The 22,725-nt window shown below is 42.1% G+C and overlaps 1 protein-coding gene across 2 annotated transcripts in view; it reads left to right on the top strand.

Moving 5' to 3' along the window:
- Window positions 1–22,725, top strand: part of arhgap15 (Rho GTPase activating protein 15) — a 781,647-nt gene that overhangs the window by 48,521 nt on the left and 710,401 nt on the right. Inside the window, exon 1 of one of the 2 annotated variants that reach the window (XM_041201315.1) lies at window positions 3,728–3,956. The exons of the other annotated variant lie outside the window; for it this stretch is intronic. Within the exon in view, the coding sequence (XP_041057249.1) occupies window positions 3,837–3,956 (120 nt within the window). The 5' untranslated portion in view covers window positions 3,728–3,836. Of the gene's footprint in view, window positions 1–3,727; window positions 3,957–22,725 lie in introns of those variants that run through there. 2 annotated transcript variants of the gene reach the window in all.

The raw sequence follows: 22,725 nt of genomic DNA, 5'->3' as shown, positions 1-22,725 counted from the left end.
CAACTATGCAGCCAATTTTTGTGTCATCTGCAATTTTCCCAATCATGTCTCCCACATTTAAGTCTAAATCATTAATATTTACAACAAACAGCAAGGGCCCCAACACTAAGCCCTGTGGAACAGCACTGGAGAAACATCCATTGACTATTACCCTTTGTTTCCTGTCACTGAGCCAATTTTGGATTCAACCTGCCATCTTCCCCTGTATGCCATGATATCTCACTTTCCTGACTAGTCTGTCATGTGGGACCTTGTCACATATCTTACTGAAATCCATATGGACAACATCCACTGCACTGCCCTCATCAATCCTCCTTATTACTTCCTCAAGAAATTCTATTAAACTAGTAAGACACAATCTTCCCCCAACAAAATCATGCTGACTATCCCTGATCAATCTGTGCTTTTCTAAGTGACAGTTTATCCTGTCTCTCAGAATTGTTTCCAACAATTTGCCCACTACCTAAGTCAGGCTGACCGGTCAATAATTTTCTGGCCTATCCCTTGCACCTTTTTAAAATAATGATATAACAGTTGCAGATCCCCAATCCTTTGGGTCCTTGCCTGTATCTAGTGAAAATTGGAAAATGGTCCTCAGTGCATCTGTTATTGCCTCCCTGACTTCCTTCAACAGGCTGGATACAATCCATCTGGCCCTCGCGGTTTATCCACCTCAAGAATGCCAGTTCCTCCAGGACTTAGTCTCTCACTGTGCTTATTGTATCTAATATTTCACACTCCTCCTCTTTAATTATAATATCTGCATCAACCATCTCAGTGAAGACAGAGACAAAGTACTCATTGAGAAACCTGCCCAAATCTTTAGCAACAATGCACAAGTTACCATGTACATCTCTGATAGGCCCTATCCATTCCTAAGTTATTCTCTTGCTCTTAATGTACTGGTAAAATATTTTTGCTTTTTCTTTGATTTTACCTGTCAATATTTTTTGTATCCTCTCTTTGCTTTCCTAATTTCCAATTTTTACTTCATCCCTGTGCTTCCTGCACTCCTCTAGGCTTTCTACAGTATTAAATCTTTTGTGACTGTCATAAGCTTTCTTTCTCTGCTTCATCTTGGCCTGTATGCTTCTGGATAACCAGGGGGCTCTAGATTTGGCAGTAACACCCTTTTTCTTTGTAGGGACATGTCTACACTGTGCCCGTAGAATCTCACCTTTGAATGCCTCCCACTGATTTGACCCAGTTTTTCCTTCTAATAGCTGTATACAGTCCACTCTTGCCAGATCACCTCTCAGCTTTATAAAATTTGTCTTCCCCCAATTTAAAACTTTTACTCCTGTTCCATCTTTGTCCTTTTCCATAATGATGTGAAATCTAACTATATTATGGTCGCTTTCTCTAAAATGATCACCCACTGCCACTTCATCCACTTGCTCAGCTTCATTTCCTGATTTAGAATTGCGCCCCCTCTCATTGGGCTTGTTAATTGCTGGCTAAAAAATTTATCTTGAAAGCATTTCAAGAATTTTGTGCCCTCGGTGCCCTCCACACTGTTCGTATCCCGATTGATATTAGGGTAGCTAAATTCCCCAGTGATTACTGCCCTATTGTTTTTTTCACTCAGAAATCTGTCTACATGTTTGCTTTTCTAATTTCTTTCCACTATTTGTGGGTTTATAGTACACTCCTAGCAGTTTGGCTGCCCCTTTTTTATTTCTGAGCTCAACCCATATGGCCTCATTTGATGTTTCATTTAGTATATCATCCCCCCTCACAGCTGTCATTGATTATTTAACCAATAATGCTAAACCCCCAACATTTTTATCCCCCTCCCTATCCTGCCTGAAAACTCTATATCCAGGGATGTTGAGCTGCCATCTTTATCCCTCCTTAAGCTAAGTTTCCGTTGTAGCGATGGTATCATGCTGCCATATGTCTATCTGTGCCCTCAGCTCATTGACTTTATTTAATATGTTCCTTGCATTTACATATATACCTTCTAAAATGGCCAAATTCCTGTGCTGTATACTTTTTAACCTGTGCTGCTTCTGTCTTTCAGAGGTACTCACTAATTCTCCATTCCCCATTCCCTGCTCTGAATTAGCCCTCAGGTTCCCATCTCCCTGCCAATCTAGTTTAAACCCCCTGAACTCAGTGTTGAGTGTGGAAGGCTCTAACTGCCTAACTGAGAGATGCAGTACTGTTCCTGAATATATATTGAGTTTCATTGGAAGACTGCAGAAGCCAAGGACAAGAGAAGTCACAGTGAGAGCAAGGTGAAGAATTAAAATACAGGCAATCAGAAGCTCAGGGTCATGCTAGTCGATTAAATTGAGGTATTCCACAAAATAGTCACCCAATCTGCATATGGTCTCCCCAGCCCCAGTGTTGTGCAGACTGCATTTTGAGCAGCAAATGTGGTATGCCAAATTAAAAGAAATACACCTAACTTGTTTCACCAGGATTGATTGTTTGGGATCTTGGATGGTAAAGAGAGAAGAGGTATAGGGGTATCTCCTCTGCTTGTATGGAAGGGTGTTGGCGGGCGATTGAGGAGTGGACCAAGATGTCATGGAATGAACAGTCCCTTTGGAATAATTGTATGCATGGCTTGTTTGAAATGTTCAATTTAAAAAGTAAACAGGAATACTGAGATGTAGGCCAGGATTTTCTGCCCCGTCGGGGGTGGGACCCACCACGGGAGATTCGGCGGCCCAGTCAAAATTCCATTGGCTTTTGACGGGACCAGACAATCCCGTCAGTGGGCAGGCTGGAAAATCCCGCCCATACATCCCTATACAGGCCTTCTGCACTTCCAACAGTGCACTCCTCCTCACTGTTCATTCCTTCTATACCACTATTGGTGGCTGCTCCTTCAATCACCATGTTGCTGCCATTTGGAATTCTCTGCACATTCCCTCAACCTTGTTACATCCTCAAAACCCTAATTTTCACCATGTCTATGGTTTCAATGGTCACAGCCTCTCCACTTCCGTCCTCTTTCTCCAGATCTATCATCACCACTTCCTCCTCTTGTACAGTCCTTTGACATGTTTCTCCTTCTGTGGCTCAATGTCAAAAAAAATGTTATGCATGTTTTCATTGATGCTGCTCTTGTTAAATGCCTTAAGAAGTTTTACTAGGTTAAATGCAGTGTATAAATCTAAACTGGTGCAAATGAATGAATAATATTTGCTTCAATCTGTGAAAACTGTGTCTAATATCTGCCAGTTCAAAGACTCTTGGTAACATTCGGTGAGATTATGCCCTGCCCAGTAAACAAATCATTGCTTGTAAGGAAGAGCAATTGAATAGTTGCTAATACATGGATAGCCTCAAACATTAAAAAAATGGGTCACTTTGAAAAGGAACAGAAAGCAGGTAGCACTCAGAGAATGGCAACCTGGTAAGAGCTAATGCTTTCAGGAGACGAGGGATAAACACTGGAGCATAGTATAAAAAGGGGGACAAAGGTGATATAATAAACATGTTTATTTCATTTGTCTTGAAGATAAACCATATCTATAACTAGTGCTGTAGAATAAATTAAAAAATGACTATGCAAGATATTAAGCCAAAGTGCAAGCAATAATTAATACAGTTAATTAATCTGAATTAATCAAACACATTGTCTGGTAAATAATTTTAACTGATTTAATTCACTGATGTTGGGTAGCAAACAGGAAACCATGAAGGTAGACTTGTGTGTGGGTTTATTCAAAGCAACTGAAAGGTGCTGCCATCTGTTTTATTTATAGGTCTGACCAGCTGAAACCTGCTGCCAAACCAAAAGCCTAATTTTAATCCTTAGTGAAGAAACAGAACAAGTGAGACTGGAGCCTCCAAATCCTAATCAACCTCCCATCCAGTTAATGGACATTTGGGAGGTTCATGTGGATGAAAGTACAGATCGTAAATTCTACATTAACACGATTACAAAAGAGAAGACTTGGAAACCACCAAGGCTCTTTCTGGGAATGCGAGACATGAAGGTAAATAAGAATATCCAAAGGAAAAGGAAGTTGTTGTGTAGTCTTTATTGACTCATTAAGTGTAGGGTCTCTGCAGTATGACAAATAACACAAATCTTGAAGTTCCACTGAGACAAAGATGTACTGCAGATGCATTAGCATGTTCATAAAAGTCTATGCCCAGAATTTTGGAAACAAATTATCAATATTAAGCATGTTTTCATTTTAATTGAGGATATCACGATTCTCAAAATGAAAAATAATTGACTGTCTTGTGTTCTGAATTGTGGGGTTGTACTGTTCCAAACTAATTCTTGGTGATAGTACAAAAGCAATATACTGGATGCTGGAATTCTGAAATTAAACAGAAAATGCTGAAAATACTCAACAGGTCTGGCAGCATCTATGATGAGTTAATGTTTCAGGTTGATGCCCTTTTGTCTGAACTGGAAAATTTAGAGATGTTAAGGTTTTAAATAAATACAGGAATAGGGAAAAGGGGCAGCAGGAAAAGAACAAAATGGAAGGCCAATGATGGGGTGGAAGGCAGGAGAGATTAAAAGACAAAAGGGGTGATGGCAGAAGGGAAAAGGAGATGTTAATAAGACACATAAGAAACTAAGAATGAGTCCAGAGAAGAAAATGGAAAAGCAGAATTATCACCAAAAGCCTTCTTTCCAAAAGAAAATGGGGACAGAGATTATGGTCTGAAATTGTTGAACTCATTGTTGAATCCAGAAGACTGTAAAGTGCCAAAGTGAACGGTTAGGTGCAGTTCATTGAACTTATGTCATTGGAAGTGTACAGGAGGTCAAGGACAGGGAGGTCAGAGTTGAAGTGGGGCAGAGAAATAAACGACAGATTGCCAAAAGTTTGGGATCACCCTTTCAGACTGAATGTGGTGTTCCGCAAAGTGATCGCCCTGTCTGTTTTTGGTCTCCCAAATGCACAGAAGACTGCATTGTGAGCAATGAACGTAGTATACTCAGTTAAATGAGATACAAGTAAATTGCTGTTTCACCTGGAAGGAATATTTGGGATGTCAGACAGTAGGAGGAGGTAAAAGGGCAGGCATTGTGTCTCTTGTACTTGCGCAGGAACGTGCTGGGGAAAGGGACATTGCGGGTGACTGAAGAATAGTCCAGAGTGTTGCAGTTAGAACAGTCCTTTCAGAATGCTGAATGGGGAGGGGAAGAGAAGTTGTCCCTATGTTATTATGTTGCATTGTCACATCTCAAAAATTGCAGAGGTAAAGCATTTTATGCAGCTAATTGGCTCAAGTATCATCAAACATCCATGAACCATAACTGAACAGATATGGAACTACCAATGAGGATTGTGCCATATTTAAACAATTTTACAGATAAACATCTCTATGCAGTGACAAGTAGTCTTCAATTTATTTCAGAATGACCCTGTTAACAATACTCCTCTACAGCAATTGAATGGGAGAGATTGGATTTCGGCTCTGATCCCAGTAGACATTATGGCCTTAAATGAATATGTTACCTTAAACATTTCTTCACCTCAGCAACAGGTATCTATCCTGAAATCTGTCCCCTTATGATAAAATAGTAAGTGCCTTCAAGGTGTAAACACTGCCCTATTTCCTGTGTAATGTGTTGAACGTTATATGGTATAATGCTATGGGGAAGTCAAATAATATGTCACTACAAAAAGTGTATTAGATAAATTATCATGAGCAACGAGGATCTGCTGTTTTGTTAGGGAAAAAATGAAACTTGTTGAAGCAAATTAATTGAAAAGTGAGTTGAAGAGGCAGCATGACAAACTTTAAAAGCATCCCATAAAGACATTTTACAGAAGTTGGTCTAATAGTAATTTTGGTAAACCTTCTATGAAACTGATGTTATCTAAAGTTTCTAAGGAAGAACACCAAGGACAGAAATGCTGCAGTGTGGAAGTTCTGACTATCACTATCCTGCCAAATTCCAAGGATGGGACTATTTTTCTAATTGTGTTTGGCCATCCTGCATCTGTAATGGTGCAACAAAAAGCCCTACAGAACCACAAAGAATCCAAGATGTTCTAACTAGAGTTAAGGCAAAGAAGTCAGGCAGTTTTTCAGAATATCAATAAGCATGTTATGGTCTTTAAGTGCCATCGACCAAGCAGTTTCAGAAACCAGTTTAAGTTTACAATGCACCCAAAACCTGTTCTCAGCACCTGGAGGCCCAGCTGAACCTATTGGACATTTTGGGTAAAATTCCTGTGTAAAACACCAATAACAACCTCCATTTATATGGTACCTTTCTTGTAGTAAAATGTCTCAAGGCATTTCACAAACCTCAGAACACATTGTTCCCTGTTATATACATTCCCCCACCCCACCAAACTGCCTGTGGACTGAGGGCAAGCAGAAGAAATGTTTGACCTCTCCCTCCCAAAATGCAATGTGTCAGATTTGTTGAGAGGGACCGAAACCTGTGGACCTGCCTGAGTAGACAGATGAGACCTAGTTTTACTGAATACCTCTGGCAGTGCAGCTCTCCACTGTATTGCAATGACCTTTAATGGACATGTCACATTAAACATGACTTTGTAGCCAAACATGTAAATGCCTATCTAGACTCAAACTACAGAGAAGCTACATCACTGGAAATCTGCTAACAAATAGTCAATTATAGTTACTTTATCCTCTGGGAAGTGGATGTCATGGGCAAGGCCATCCCTAATTGCCCTTGAACTCTGTGGCTTGCAAGGTAATTTCAGAGGGTGGTTAAGAATCAACCACATTGTTGTGGTTCTGGAGTCACATATAGGCCAGACCAGGTAAATATGACAGATTTCCTCCCCTTTAGGATATTAGTGAACCAGATGGGTTTTTACAATAATCAACAATGGGTTCATGATCACTGTTACTGAGACTAGCTTTTAATTCCAGATTTATTAATTGAATTTAAATTCCACCAGCTGCCATGGTGGGATTGGAGCCCATATCTCCAGACCATTAGCCTGGGCCTTTGGATTACTAGTCCAGTGATAGCACCACTATGGCACCAACTCCCCAAAATGTTTACTTAAAATATTTTTGCTATTCTTGTATTTAGCTTAATTTAGTTCTAACCAGTTGTTTCCCTTAAATATTAAATTGCTTAAAACATTAATTTCAAGCAAAAAGATTGTAATTTGATATGTGATTAGTGACATTGTAGACCAACAAATGCAGGGTTTTGTCACCAATCAAAAGTTTAATTTAAGAATTTAAATACATTTGATGAGGTGACACCTGAAGATTTCTATAAGTAACAAAGTGAAGTACGAGTTAAGTGTTAAAAATTTAAATTAAGTCACTTTGATTTAAGACTAGATATACAATGAAGCAAAAATATTTTGATAGAGCAAATTAGGTGAAACTAGGGTGCAGTTAATATAGAGGAAAAATGCGACAAAACATTGAAACACATTAATAAACTTGCAGATTAGATGTGAGCAAATGGGCTTCAATGTAGATAAGTGTGAGGCAATACATTTTGGTGGGAAGAATAAGGAGACCACTGTGATGACACAGCAGTTGGTAAAGGCTGTTATTTAAAATCCCAGAGGGAAACTTTAAACAACTGTCATAACCTATATTTTCAAGTGGTATGTTTGAGATGCAGCTCTAAATTCAGAGGTTTTTATAGCAAACTACATGAGAAATTTATTAATATGCATAAGTTAAACATATACACATGGCTACAAACATATACACTGTCATAACTTTTAACAAATTCCCAAATTAATCTCCACTAAGGCAACAACACCCCATAGACTCCAAGCAGGTACCAGGTAAAGCACTTGCACCTTACAAATTCAAAATGAGGTTTCTTTCACTTTGGTTCTTTGGCAGACAGTTGTAGGCTTACAGCAGCTGTGATGTTACATGCCTCTGCCCCCACACACAAATACTGCTTTCTGTTATACCCGGCACTTCTCTTTGAATGTAAATTCTCATTGTATCATCAGGCCCTTGGAACTCCACCTCTTCTAACAATAAAGCCCCTCTCATGGTACTATTTTTATTAGTAATATAAACATTGATTGATGTGTCCTAGCTAGGTGCAGGATTTCACCCCCAGTCTTTGAATGTTTTGTTCAAGACAATGCAAATGCCATCTACCTCTGTGTTTACATCTCAAAACTACTACATCAGAGCACCCAGACTAGCTGGTTTTAATCCAATTAACACACACACAGACACACCCACAGACTAAACCTCTTTTTTAAAAAAAAAATTCCAATAACATTATATACATTAATTGCATCATGGCAGCCACATACTCCTTAGAAAATAAGTATCATAATAGGATAGAGGACAGAAGGATCTGGGACCATTGATACACAGATCTGTAAAAGTAGTGATTTGGTTTAGTAAGACCAATAAAAACAAAGTCCTCACTAAGAAACCCAAAAAGAAATTCAGGAGGAACTTCTTTACTCGGAGATTGATTAGAATATGGAACTTGTGACCACTGGGAGAAGTTAGAGTAAATTGCAAGGTGGCATTCAAGGGAAAGCTAGATGAGCATATGAGAGGAAAATGAATAGAGGGATATCTTGATGGAGTTAGGTGGAAAGGGGTAGGAGGAGGTTTGAATGGAGCATAAACAGCAGCGTGGACCTTTTGCATTGATTTCCCTGCCTTTTTGCTGTAAAGATTTTGTAAAATTGTAAAGTTACCAAAAGTCACAGGTTTAAGATAATTGAAAAAGAATCCAGGAGCAGAATGAGAATGAGTTTTATGTGGCAAGTTGATATAACCTGGAATGCACTTCATGAAAGTCTGGTGGAAAAAGATTCAAAAATGATTTTCCAAAGAGAATTGGATATATCTTTGAGAAGGAAAAAAATTATAGGTCTATGAGGAAAGACCAAGGAAGTAGAACTAATTGGATAGTTCTTTCAAAAAGCCAGCACAGACACAGTGGGCCAAATGGTATCCTTCTGTGTTATATGATTCTATAAAGATTCAAGGAGCGAATGTTTCAAAACTTAGGAGTATTCATATTTAGCAGTAGGCCTTTTAAATTAAGTTACACTGCCATTTTCATATTGATAGTATTGACCTGAAACCTGAGCAGATTAAAGTAGAGCAGTATGAGGCCTCTCCAAAATTGCGTTTCTCACGTATTGGTTGCAGGATAATTTCAGATATATTTCAAAACTGCCCAGGGTTTAACTGGATCTCCTGCATTCTTTTACATCTTGAATAGAATGCTTTTATGATAGATAAGTATGGAAACTTTCATACTCAGATGTAGGTGTCTTCTGTTGCTGCACTTTGTTTCCTTTCTGCTTATAATCATGAAAGTGCAATAATGTTAGTCTCATTATTACTTCAGCTTTAAGTAGTTGTATGAATCATATGATTTTATTTGTGCTGGAGAAGATTTGTAGCAATGAGAAGCAATGGTCTGAGAAAGGTTCATGCAGTGTTAAAGAAAGGATTGATATAGTGAACTGTCGGCTCTGGCTTTGTTGTAGCACACATCTGAGTTGGAAGTTTGTTGGTTCAAGTGCCACTCCAGGGATTTGAACACATAATCTAGGCTGATATTCCAGTGCCATGCTGATGAAGTGCTGCACTGCTGGATATGCCGTCTGTGGTATTAACTGAGCCCCATCATCCTTCCCAAGCATACGTAAAAATTCCAATGCACTGTTCACAAAAGAAGAGGAGAGATGTCCCTGACACATCCAATTTATATCCTTCAAGCAACATCACTGCTGTTTTGGGATCTTGCAGTGTACAAATTGGTGGCCATGTTTTCCTACATTACAAAAGTGGTTACACTCTAAACAACATACATAATTGGCTGTCAAGTGTTTTGGGACAACCTGAGGTTGTGTAAGATGTTATATAAATGTATGTTCTTTCTTCTTTCTAGAAACCCAATTACATCTGTGTAGACCACTCTGTTTAGGTTCAAGTCAACTAGGAATAATATAAAGTACTGTATATTAATTTAAATTCCTAATAGAAGTCTGTTCCAATTATAACTACTGTTTTGATTTGAACACAGCACACCAGAGTCATCTAAGGTGACCTTGCATCTTTTTCATTTGTGTGTAATATATGTAAATTAAATTGTTCATTTAAAGTCACAGTTGAGGTGCATTTACACTACAACTAGTACTAGCTTTTTTTTTACTCATCCTTAGGGTAGGGGCGTCACCTAATTGCCCTTGAGAAGATGGTAGTAAGCCACCTTCTTTGACTATGGCAGTCCATGTGGTATAGGTATATAAACAGTGAGATAGTTCCAGGATTTTGACCCAGAGATTAAGAAGGCAATATAGTTCCATGTCAGAGTAGTATGTGACTTGGAGGGAATTTTGCTGGTGGTGATGTTGTTATGCATCTGCTGCCCTTGTCCTTCTAGTTGGTAGGGGTCATGGGTTTAGAAGCTGCTGTCAGAGGAGCCTTAGCAAGTTACTGCAGCGAATCTAGTAGATAGTACACACTGCTGCCACTGTGCACTGCTTCTGCAGGGAATGAACGCTTAAGGTGATCAATGGGGTGTCCATCAAGCAGGCTGCTTTGTCTTGAGTGTTTTTGGAGTTGCACTCATCCGGGAAAGCAGCAAGTTTTCCATCACACTCCTGACTTACACCTTACAGGCGGAAGTTGCAAAAATAAGTAGTCTAATGCTTATTGGGGTCACTTCAGCACCAGTTTGGTTTGACGCTATGAGGAATGAGTCCAATATGCCTTCAAAATAGATTTACCATATATACTCAAGCAATGGTCGATCTCATCTAAAGGTCCACCCCTGACCTTTGGCTAAAAAATCATTAATATTTCACATATTTCATGTGTAAGTTGACCCCCAACTTTTAGCCAAAAAATCCAAGCTCTTTGTACTTACAGCTTGCCGCTGAAATCAAACACACCATCGTGCAAATCTATTCATTGATAGAGTCATAGAATAGCACATCATTGATGGTGGCTGTTCAGCTCTTCATGTCTGCACATGTTAACATATGATGGCAATGCCACCACCTCACTGGTGCACCCTGCATCAACACCGCCACCCCCCACCCCACCCCCCCCACCCCCAACCCCCACCCCTCCCCACCCCACCCCCCCCACCCCCACCCCCGCCTAATATGGCACCACAGTATCAAACTTTGAGACCTTGAGGTTGCAAAGCAGAAAAATAACTGTTCAACAGCCAGGGAAATCAAGATATCAGAAAAGAACATTAGAGATAGGAGGAATCTCTCTACACAGCTTAGGCAAATGCCTAAGAATAAATATGCAAACAGAGGAAAGCCTAGCATGTGGTCACAGTTGGAAAATGAAGTTGCAAAATGTGTCAATGAAAATCGCTAGAATGAATTCAGTTTCTCGAGGGTCTATCCAAATTTTCATCCTGAAACACGCAAGAAAATTAGGCATTGTAGATTTCAAAGCCAGCTCTGGAGGGTGTACCAGGTTTATGAAGAGAATTATCCTGCCACAAGATTTACAGCATCCCCCAGCAGCACTTGATGACAGGCTTATCACATTTCAATGGTTTATAATCAGACATCAACAAAAGAATGGATCAGATTGACTTGAATTGGGAACATGGATGAGATTCCGATGAATTTGCCAGCCAGTCAAACAGTGAACAAAGTTGGAGAGAAAACAGTGTTAGTGAAGGCAACTGGCCATGAAAAGAGTAGATTCACAGTTGTACTGTCATGTATGTCTGACAGGACAAAGCTTAAGCCAATCGTGATATTCAAGAGAAAAACTCTCCCAAAACAGCAATTCCCAAAAGGAGTAGTCATCCACATGCACAATAAAGGATATATTAATGGAGGTGGCTTGAAAATACAGCTGGGGAACATTTAGAGTTTCCGACCAAGAGGAATACTTAAAAATCTTCACATCTGGGATATGTTTGGATAACAAATTACGGATGATGTTGTTGCTGAAGTTTGATTGCAAAACAGTGATATTGCAGTGATTCCTGGTGGTCTAACTAGTCTTGTTCAACCATTTGATGTCTCTGTATACAAGCCCTTCAAGGATAGCATGAGATTAAAGTAGAATGGTTGGATGATCAGAGAATACATTCACCGAGGGAGGCAGCCTACAGGCTATGACATCAGCAACCCTATATGAATGGGTTGTAGAAGTCTGGAATGAAATCAGAGTAGAGATTGTCATCAATCATTTGAAGAAATGTGGGATAGCCAATGCACTTGATAGCAGAAGATGGTTATTTGTGGAATGACATGGCCAATGATGATGTGATTACTGATGAAAATAATTTTGATGATCTGTACGATAATGCCAGAAGCAGGTAGGGATGGGTTATTTGGTTCTGAAGTCAAGGGGGAAGGTGATTTTTATAAATTTGAATAGACATCCAGTAAATGCCCTGCTAAGTAGTATTCTTTTCTGTGCTGTGATAAAAACTTAATGAAATCAAAATGTCGAGAAGGCCAAAAATCGGTTTTACGCTGTCGTGAAACCAGTTTGCGATTGTCTGCTCCACCCGTCAATAGCAGGCCATGCTTCTCGCTGCTGCACATCGGGAACATCATTTTAATACTTCTCCATCTAATTATAAGCCCTGCTCACCAGAATCATCCTCCCAAGTCAAATTTACCACCCACGTCAACATGACTTCAGAACGGCATGCTTCATGACTGCCTTTAAATGGCAACCTGAACTTTGAGGGGGACTCCAAGGTGAGTGCACACAACCTTGTGTACCACTCGCGAGCATCACCCATAGGACATCAAGGAAGAGGTGCTGCGTGTTCGTAGGGGGAACAGGAAAGCTGCTGACTTTCAATACATTGCTAGGGCAAGGGCTCCAGTGCAGGGCATGTCAGACCTGGTGGTGGGGGGAGGGTGGGCAAGGCAGCACAGACGGACTGAAGGAAATACTGAAGCACGTGCCCGGGGGAAGGGGCTCGGTGGTGATGGCCAAGGCAGCACAGACAGAATGAAGGAAATACTCAAGTAGGTGCCCGGGGGGTGGGGAGGTTGTGGTGGGAGGTGGTTGAGGGGGAGCGGCTGCGCATTTAGAAAAGTCACTTGTCAAAAGTGAGCATTCGTCCGCAGCTGAGATCATTCAGCTACAGCAGTCAGGCCTCTGAAGCTTTTCTGCCCATTGAAGCAATGCAAAAGCATGAAAGTGCCACCAAATGCTCCAGAACTTTCCACCCTTCAGGCACAGACTGCAAATTAATGTGTGTTTTAGGGGACAGCAGAGCAATTGGCCGACTGGGCAAGTTGTAGAATGCCCCCGCGAAAGGTGGCCATGGCGCAGTCACTGTTGGAGGCGCTCACAGCCCCTTGTAATGTCCTTATTAAGGTGTAGACCAGTATCCATTATGGTTCTAGCTAACAGTGCAACCTTGCAGCACAGGTTAGGAGAATGCCTGTGCTTGAGCTGAGAGCGCAGCATGCAATCCAATCAGCAAAGCTGCCGCCAATCAGTCAAGTGGAGCAGAGCGGTGGTGGGTGGGGTTTCGGACATCCAGTAAGCACACTGGCCATCGAACTGGTGGCCAGCACTTCACTGCATGCATGGAGGGGCTTTCAGACTTAACCAAGAGAGGTTCTTAGTACACCCATGCTAACCCACGTATCCCTCTCTTTGATACCCCAGCAGGAGAACATCAGGATCATGGAGCCTGGTGATTTAGTAGTATGCCTCATGGCTTACAGAGGCCAGAAGAAGAGAGCTGCACAGGCACCTGGCTTGGCAAAGGGAGGAGCACCCTCCCCTCAAGATGAAAGGGCCTGGTGCACAAGCAGCTGAAGATCCATAGTAAGCCATCGTGTATAGACCCAGGATCTATAGACGGCGCCTATCATTCCTGCAGATGACTGAGAATCAGTGTTGCCAAAGACTGCGCATGTCAAAGGAACTGGTCAGTCACATATGCCAGCTGCTGCAGGATTTGGTACCACGGGGACATGGAGGGCATCCATTGCCAGTGGCCTTGAAATTGACCACAGCGTTCAATTTTTATGCCAATGGCTCCTTCCAGGTCTCCACAGGTGACCTGCATGGGATCTCACAAGCCTCCAAGCATAAATGCATCTATGAGTTCACCGATGCTATCTTCGCGAAGGCACAGAACTTAATGCATTTTGACTGGGATCAGGAAAGGCAGGAAGCAAGAGTCCTGAGATTTGTGCAGGTCTCAGATTTCCCACAGGTGCAGGGTACCATCGACTGCACTCACGTGGTGCTTAGATCTCCGTGGCAACAAGAAGTCAATTATGTCAACCGCAAACTGCTTCCACTCGCTGAATATTCAGCTAGTGTGCACCCATCACAAACATACCCAACAGGTCTGCGCACAATTCCCAGGGATGGTCCATAACTCCTACAATCCTTAGCAGGTTTCAGATCCCTGACATCCTCCGTGGTCCACAGAGGCTGCAGGGCCGGCTCCTCAGGGAAAAGGGCTACCCACAGAGGATGTGGCTGATGACACCCATCTGGCGGCTTCAAACTGCAACAGAGTGACAGTATAACAAGGCTTATGCTGCGGCCCAGACAATGATGGAGAAAACTATAGGTATTTTGGAAATGAGGTTCCGGTGCCTCGTCAGGTCCGGTGGAGCACTGCAATACAGTCCCTTGAGGGTGTCGCACAACATCGTCGCCTTCTGCACACTTCACAACATGGCGCATCAACAGGGGAAAGCCTGATTGAGGAACACATGGATAAGCTACACGTATCCTCTGATTGAGAGGACATCGAAGGGGATGATGATGAGGAGCAGGTCCTCGAAGGCGAGGATGCCAATGATGAGGCCATCACGCTAGCCACACGAGGCAGATGTGCTCGAGAGGCCCTCATAGCTGCAAGATTCGGCAGGATAATGATGAGATGCAGTGATGACAGTCCTGACATCCTCATCTTGCGTCTGTGAACGTTTGACTCTTGTGTGGCTGATGGCAGTGCACATCCCCTCAGTGCTCAGGCTCAGGCTCATGTCATGGAGATGCAGTGGAGGCCCTAATGGTCGCTGGATTCCAGGAGGATGATGACGACATGCAGTGAGGACACTCCATAGATCTTCACATTGCCTCTGTGAATGCCTGACTCCTGTCTGGTGGAGGGCAGCTCACTTGTGATCTGTGATCAGGGTCATAACATAGAGATGCGGCAGTGAAACTTTAAATGCACCTGATCCTTTGGCAGCTTTCAGCACCTGACCCCTTCAGAAGCACAGCATCACCGATCACAGATGCTGAAGAGATGGGGGCCAGCCTCACCTTAAAGGTGCTGAGAGCACACAGAGAGAATGACAGAGCTCTGGACACCTGCCCACAACATTCTGGAAGCAATGATAAGCACCGTGAGGTGCAGGCATCAGTAATGTGTCCAGTGAGAGTGAAGCTGGACCATCACTTTGGTCTGAATGTTACACACTGCACAGGGAAGAAGCCCTGGACTGAGACACCTGCCTTTATTTTGTTCAGGAACCAAGGTTTCACATCTGAGTGACACAGACACTCTTCATCAGAACAAGGAGCCATAGGCAAGGAGACATTCTTGGGAGTTTATTGACAATAGTAAACATTAAGCACAAGTGATTAACACTTGTGCCCAGGCTGTGCAACTACATTTTCTTAACCTTCCTAACCCTGCTGCTACGTTTTGGTGCTCCCCCAACATCCACAGCAGAGGTGGAGGCAGCCTGCTGACTGCTATGCCCTGTCTTTGATGACCTTGATGGATGTCCTCTAAAGGGCTGAGACCTGTCCAGCCTTGGCTTGCTTCCGGAGTCCTGCTGTGTGGCAGTGGCACCCTCCTCAGGCTGTGGAGCTGGAGCTGCTGAGGTTACAGGAAGAGGGGATTCAGATGGGCTGGAGTCACCTGGGTGGATGGCCCTAGGGTGTGCACCTGTTGCTACTCCTCCCTATGGTTCCCCGAGGGCTTTTGGCTGACTCCTTGAGGAGAAAGAGAAGCTGGAGTGAGATCGAGCTGCCCCGCACCCCTCTCGTGTTGAACTGTTGGAGGCCAAATACGGCGTCAGCGATGGAGATCAGCCCGTGCAGCAGTGCAGGACTGAGATCCTGAACCAAGGTCTCCATGGCAACCGCCATCCTGCCAGTGTTGACCTCGGTGCATTGGCATGCCGGCGCGATCACCTCAGACTGAAGGCAGATGGACTCCTCCATCATGCCTTGTAATCTGAGAAGTGCAGCAGATACTCTTCCTGATGTTCCCGAGCTTTACCTTGCAGCTCCAACAACTGAGGTATGACCGAGTCCAGAGGCTCGTCATCTGACTCAGCAGATTTCTGGCCTCCAGCAGTCCTCCAACAGCCGGGGGTATGGGAAGTCCCTGCCTCCACCTGATGTGGATCAGAAAGTGCAATATGCTCACAGATTGTGACCCCCTAGAACTATGTCGCACCAAGGTGTGTGTCTCTGTGCTGGTGGATTGTGTGGGTGAGCGCTGTTACAGGTCTTCAATGAAGGTGTCATCAGATTCTCCTTCCGAGCCTCCTTCAGAGCTTGAGTCCCAGATGTGCCTGTGGAAGCAAGGAGAGGTAATTAGTGCCTGGCAGGGGACTGCAGAACAGGGGAACTGACTCACAGCCTGGTTGCCTGATGGAGGTTGCTCTGCTGGATCCTCACTTGGTTGAGCACTGCTGTCCTCACCGCAGCACAGGAACGGTCCAGATCATCGCCAGCCAGCTGGATGGCTCTGTTTTCAAAGTCTGTGAGGAGCTTGATGTCGGGCATTCCTCCACCAGTCTGCAACCTCTCCCTTTTGTTGTGTGCCAGCTTGTCCTGCATGAACACAGATAGAGAGAGTGTAAGCTGGACGCCTGCCAGCCCAGATAACAAGGATGCCTGGCACATGTGGTTGGTGTATGGTGCCATGGATGGGATGAGGACACGATCTGCAGGGCAGATGAAGGCGTGTGTGAGAGGGTGAATGGTGGTGTCCCTTGAACTAGCAATGAGTGAGATCCCTGTGGATGTGTGATGGGTTTGTGAGTGTGCAAGTTGAGAGTGATGAGAAGAGTGATTTATGCCAGCGGAATGAGAGGAATTCATTCATCCTCTTTCGGCACCGGGTGGTTTTCCTCTTTTACAGGGCGGTGGCACTGACCACCACTGCCACTGCCTCCAATGCCCAGTTGGTGACCTTGCTCACTGGCCTTCACCCCGACTGGTGGTAGAAGACTTCACGGTGGGCGTCCACAGCATCCAGTAAGCACCTGAGAGGTGTCGCCAAATTTGGGGGCAGAATTTTTCCTTCCTTTGGCAGCCATGACTTTGCAGTAGCTTCCGATTCCTTTAGAGAGTATTAGCTCTGTGCAGGTGCCCCCTTTAAATATGGTGCCCGGATTACCAAGACGGGGTGGCAAATCAGATGCTGTCCTGCCAGTGACTGGGTGTAATAATGAAGTGGGGCATGCCGGGAATGGGATGATACAGCACGAAAAGCTGCCATTGCAGCCAGTGGGTAAAACATCCATTTTCCCGCCCACTACCATACTTTGTGCAAACCTGGGACAATTCTGCCCTTAACATTTTGAAAATGTTAGTGACGCTTCCAAGGATTTTTGACGTAAAGACTTTTTCTGACGATTCTGAATTTAATTGAGACATAAATTTATTGCCAACAGGCTAGAAACAAAATAAATCAAATCATTTCCCACTGCAGAGACTTGAGCACATACCCCAAGCTGACTCTCCAGTGCCAGTACTGACGATGTGCTGCACCGTCAGAGATGTAATCATTTGGATGAAATGTTAACCCGAGTTGTCTGCCCTCTCAAATCGACATAAAAGATCCCATTGCACTATTTTGAAAAAGGCTTGGGAAATTTTCCCCAGTGACTTGGCTAATATTTATCTTTGAACCAAAACCATTAAAAATAGCTTATATGGTCGTTTTCACATTGTTGTTCGTGCAATCTTGCTATGCGCAAATTAGCTGCTGCATTTCCTACATTACAACACAGTTTGCACTTCAAAAAGTACTTCATTAGTTATAAAACATTGGTTTTGTCTTTCTTTCTACATCATGTGTAATATTAACCTGAAGTTACTTTAAATATAAGTAATTTTTGATATCAGAGGTATTGAATTTTGATCATGAAATCTAATATAATTATTGATCATTTAGTAAAACAAAATGATCTGGAATAATGTTAAATGAAGTGATACTTCTCAGGAGAGCTCTCATTAATGTTTTTTCATCTACCAGTTGCATTGATGTTTAGGTTGTATAGGCCTTAAGTTAAACCAACTGGATCCAGAACCTTGGTTTCAATAAAACACATTTTTGATGTTTTTTTCTTCATAGCTAATATCCTTCCAATGTATTTTCAAGAAGCATGGCTTAGAAATATGTAATTCCTGAGAATATAATTCTCAATTAAGAAAACATTCTTGCAATTTTTGGTACATTTAAAGAAAAAAATGGATTTCCCAAAACTACAGTCCCTTTTATGGCTTTCAGTCTCACCACAGCCAAATTGCACATGAGTTTTAAATCTATTCCTAACTGCTTTAGAAGCAACTTAAATTGTTTAAATCTATGCATTCACTTTCATTTGTATTAGCTGAAATGAGGCAAGTTTTCAAGCTAACTCCGTACTTAGGTTTATTTGAAACTATTTTGAACATGGTGATACATTCCCAGATCAATAGCTGTTTAGCAATTCCAGAGAATCCTATCAAGCTTGCCTAATAAAATTAAAATGGATGTGTTAAAAGAGTATTCTCTGAGGCCTTTGACGATGCATTTGTGTAAAAATCACTCCCCAAAGTACGTCTTACAAAATGTATTGAGAGAATAAGTAGTGAAAGATTATTTCTGCTGATTGTCAATTCAGCAACCAGGGGACAATAATTAAGGATTATCACAGGGAATATGAAGCAAAAAGTTCAAAGGCATTTCTTTTCTCATAGTGGAGCATTTAAACATGACATTCCTTGCTATAGTGGCTATTGTGCCAGGAAGTATAACATAATTTAGAAGGGGATTGATTACTCTTAAAAGACAAAGAATTATAAATGGATATATGCAAAGGCAAGGAAATGGGATTGAAGTAGATAACTCTAGTTGAAGTACAAGCACTGGCACAAGTACGATGGGCTGAATGATCTCATGCTGAGCTGCAATTTCTGAAATTTTATGATTCACTGTTTATGACTTTTGGCATCCTAAGGAAACTCTCCTATAAATGAAACACATCAACAATATAAAGTGAGGAGGGGGTGAAATTAGATCTTATTGCACCTATTTTTTGAGTGGAAAATTAGGGGGCCAAACCCCTACACTTAAATAGCATTGGAAACATGTCCAATGTTGATTCAAGTATTGCAGAGGTATCCCTGGCAGTTGTTTAAGCCAGGCATTGTTCTCTTTGAATATATCAATAAGAGGCCTAATGCCTGTTTTAGGATTCAAATCAGAAATTGGTTTGTACTGAATTTAACGAGAAAATCCAAACACAGAATTTTGAGGGAAGCCGAAGCTTTCAAATAAAAACATTAATGAAAGTGTTTAAAAACAATTTTATACTCACGTTCAGTCTATTGTGAATTAAGAACTATTTCTATTTTTCTATTAATAGGAACCTTCTTTTAAGGATGTAGTTAATGGACTGAAGGTAAAAATTAGAGATGTTTTGCAGAACATATGGCGCAATTTGTTTTGCTTACTTTTTTTTAAGAACTTTATAAATTATTAGAATTAATGGGGGAAGGAGACTTTTCTTATCCCCACCCCCTTCAGGGTGGCACAGCATCAGAGCATCAACATTATTAGAAGTGTGAAATGCATTCCCAGCCCCTACTGAATACTCCAACTTCTGGTTTAACTGTGGTATGTTTGGAGAGGCTGAGTAAGCTGGACTGGGGAGATGGGTCAATCGTTATAATATGTTAACAAAACTCCCAGTTCTCAGCTTTTGGCAGCCATTTGAAATTATTGGATGTTGGCTGAATTTTCCAGTTCCTGGCTGCTAAATGTCAAATCCAGCAGTTCAGGACTTTTTCAGCAAGGCTTGTGGGAGAGGAGGAAAAGAATTGCTTCCCCACAATCCCTCAAACACATTTTCTGCTGCTCTCTCTTCCGGCTTCCACCCTGCAATCCCCCTCTTAACCCCCGCAGTCCCCGTCTTGCCCCTGCAATCTTCCCCTTACCCCCACAATCCTCCAGGCCACCACCAACGCCTAATCATCTCAGTTGCCAGGGACTGGCACCAGCAGTTGCTGCCTTGTACCATGGGCTTTCCCTCTGGACACCCAACCAGCATCTCCACCTGGCTGGTTGCCAATCAGGAAATGGAGTGAAAAATACGTTAGCAGTCTGGCCATTAGATTAAGCAGGACCTCCACCTTCTCAGCATTTCTGGTTTACGTGGCTGTGGGCACCCCTCCACCTCCCATTAATATTGGGGCCAATATATTTGAAAGTTAATACATACATTCGCATATCAATCATTCATGTGGAAGATATTTGAATTGAACTGGTTTTTATGCTTTGGCAGCATTTCCAAGGGTATTTCATTAATATCTTTTGAACATTAAAAAGCAGGGATATTCTGCAGATTTGACAATGCCAGAAAGATTTACAACAGGGGTACTCATCACATTCTTTGTTGTTGGCTTTATGGGGGACACCAGACTTAGACTGGGAATATTATAAACTGCAATAGCCAATGATATTGTAGACCAGATTTTTACACATTACAAAGTAAGTCCATCTAGAATGGTTCACACAAAGGCCTTTTTGTGGAATGGAATTACATTTGGGCCTTGGTTTATTCATTTTTTTTTCTGAGGTTCTGTTTGACCAAAACTAGTTTGGCATAGAGCGCTATTGGAAGAAGCAGGAACTATCGCATCAGGTAACCTTTTACACATTTTAAAAATCAAACTGGTGAGCCAACTGACCTCCCATGGCATTGCTCATTCATTGTCTGGCTTCTGCAGCTTGGTGACACTGTTTAGCTGTTAAAGTGAAACTGTTTAACTTGGATTGTCGCTTTAAGGCCTCTGCTTCTTGTGTGAAGTGGTCTAGACAGTGACATCATGATGATTAATTTGAGGCCGATTGCTGCTGTTAGTTTCTTTGGATTGGTAGGTGCTTCCTGTGTGGGAGAGACTAGGCTATCTCAAAGATTGAAGAATAAATACCAAATACCCTCCATCTTACCTTCTCTCCCTATTTACGTATTTGTTAAATTTGTTCAACTGAGACTTATTAGCATTTCATAAAAACCTGGCATTTGCAGTGCATTAGATTGCGGAATCCAAATGAAATGAGAGAGGCAGAATTGGTTCATGCCAAAGCTTCTTGCATTTACATGCTGGTCAGAGCAGGTATCAGGCACAGAATCCCTGCAGCTCCATACAAATGTCTTCCACTTACAGTAATCACCTCTTTGAAAATATGTGGCATTTCATGATTAATTACTTTAAGAACACTGATTCAGCATATTAGGTGAAGAATGTCACTAAAATAATTGAATCGCATTTTCCTTAGCACAGCTCAGGGAACAGAAAGAAATAAGGTCAAATTATGAAATGGGATGGAGATCAGTAATTTAATCTAGATTGTTTTCTGTAGGCTGAATGCATGAATGAATGAATCTGAATTAGTTTAGATTATGCTGTGAAAATCCACATGTAATTTTATGATTACAGGGTAGTCTGTATCTATTTTGTCAATTAACTAGTCCTCACTTGAGATTTTTTATTTACAAAGAATTACACTGAGTCGGCATCACAGGCCCAGGATATTCAGCTCAACTGAGTTATGCCAGTGTTTATGCTCCACACAAACCTCTGCCCTTTCCATCTAACCATGCAGCATAACATTCAATTCCTTTGTCCCTAATATGCTTACCTAGCTTTCCCTCAATTGCATCTATGATATATCTCAACCAGCCTTTCTGCTGGCGAGTTCCATATTCTAACTATTCTTTGGATAAAGGGGGTTCTCCTGAATCCAGAATTGGATTTGTTGATGGCTATTTCATATCGTTTTCTGCCTCCAGCAATTTTTACAAATATTATCACATTCTCTGGCTCCAACTTGTTTCCGAGCATTGCCATCCAGCAGACATTTCAGGGAATTATGTGGAGCTTTACCCGTCTTTACTTGATCTTTACTTGGGCATTTCCCATCAATAATCATCTTCTATTGGCAAGTCTATTTTAATTCACAAAGACAAAAGTGAAATACTGCAGAGGCCGGAACTGAAATAAGAACAGAAAATGCTGGAAATACTCAGCAGGTCAGGCCGGGGAGATAAGCAAAGTTAACATTTCAGTGCGATAATCTTCTCTCAGAACTGGAAAAAGTTAGAATTGTTGAACAGAGGCAGGGAAAGGGGATAAGGAAGTGGGCAGAGTTGGGGGACAAAAGGAAAGGCCTCTGATGGGAGCAGGAGAGATTAAATGACAAAGGGCTGGTCATGCACCGCAAAAAGAAATGGTGATGGGACGGTAAAGAAATAAAAAAAATGGGTCAGGAGGATGTGTAAATGGCAAGTCACTGTGGCCATCCTTAAGCAAAGGGATAATTGGTTATGATTTGAAATTGTTGCACTTAACGTTGAGTCCAGAAGGCTGTAAAGTGCCTAACTGAATGATGAAGAGATATTCCCTCCTGCTTACATTGAGCTTCATTGGAAAAGTGCAAGTAGCCAATGAGAGAGAGGGAGTGGAGTGGAGGATTAAAATGACAGGCTGGAGGCTCAGGGTCATGCTTGCAGACTGGACAGAGATGCTCTGCAGAGCAGCCACCCAATCTGTGTTTGGTCTCCCCAGTGCAGGAAA

This window comes from Carcharodon carcharias, chromosome 12 (assembly GCF_017639515.1).
Source record: "Carcharodon carcharias isolate sCarCar2 chromosome 12, sCarCar2.pri, whole genome shotgun sequence".
Classification (NCBI taxonomy): domain Eukaryota; kingdom Metazoa; phylum Chordata; class Chondrichthyes; order Lamniformes; family Lamnidae; genus Carcharodon; species Carcharodon carcharias.
Note: the sequence above shows the minus strand (reverse complement) of the source record. Positions and strands in the feature narration are given on the sequence as shown.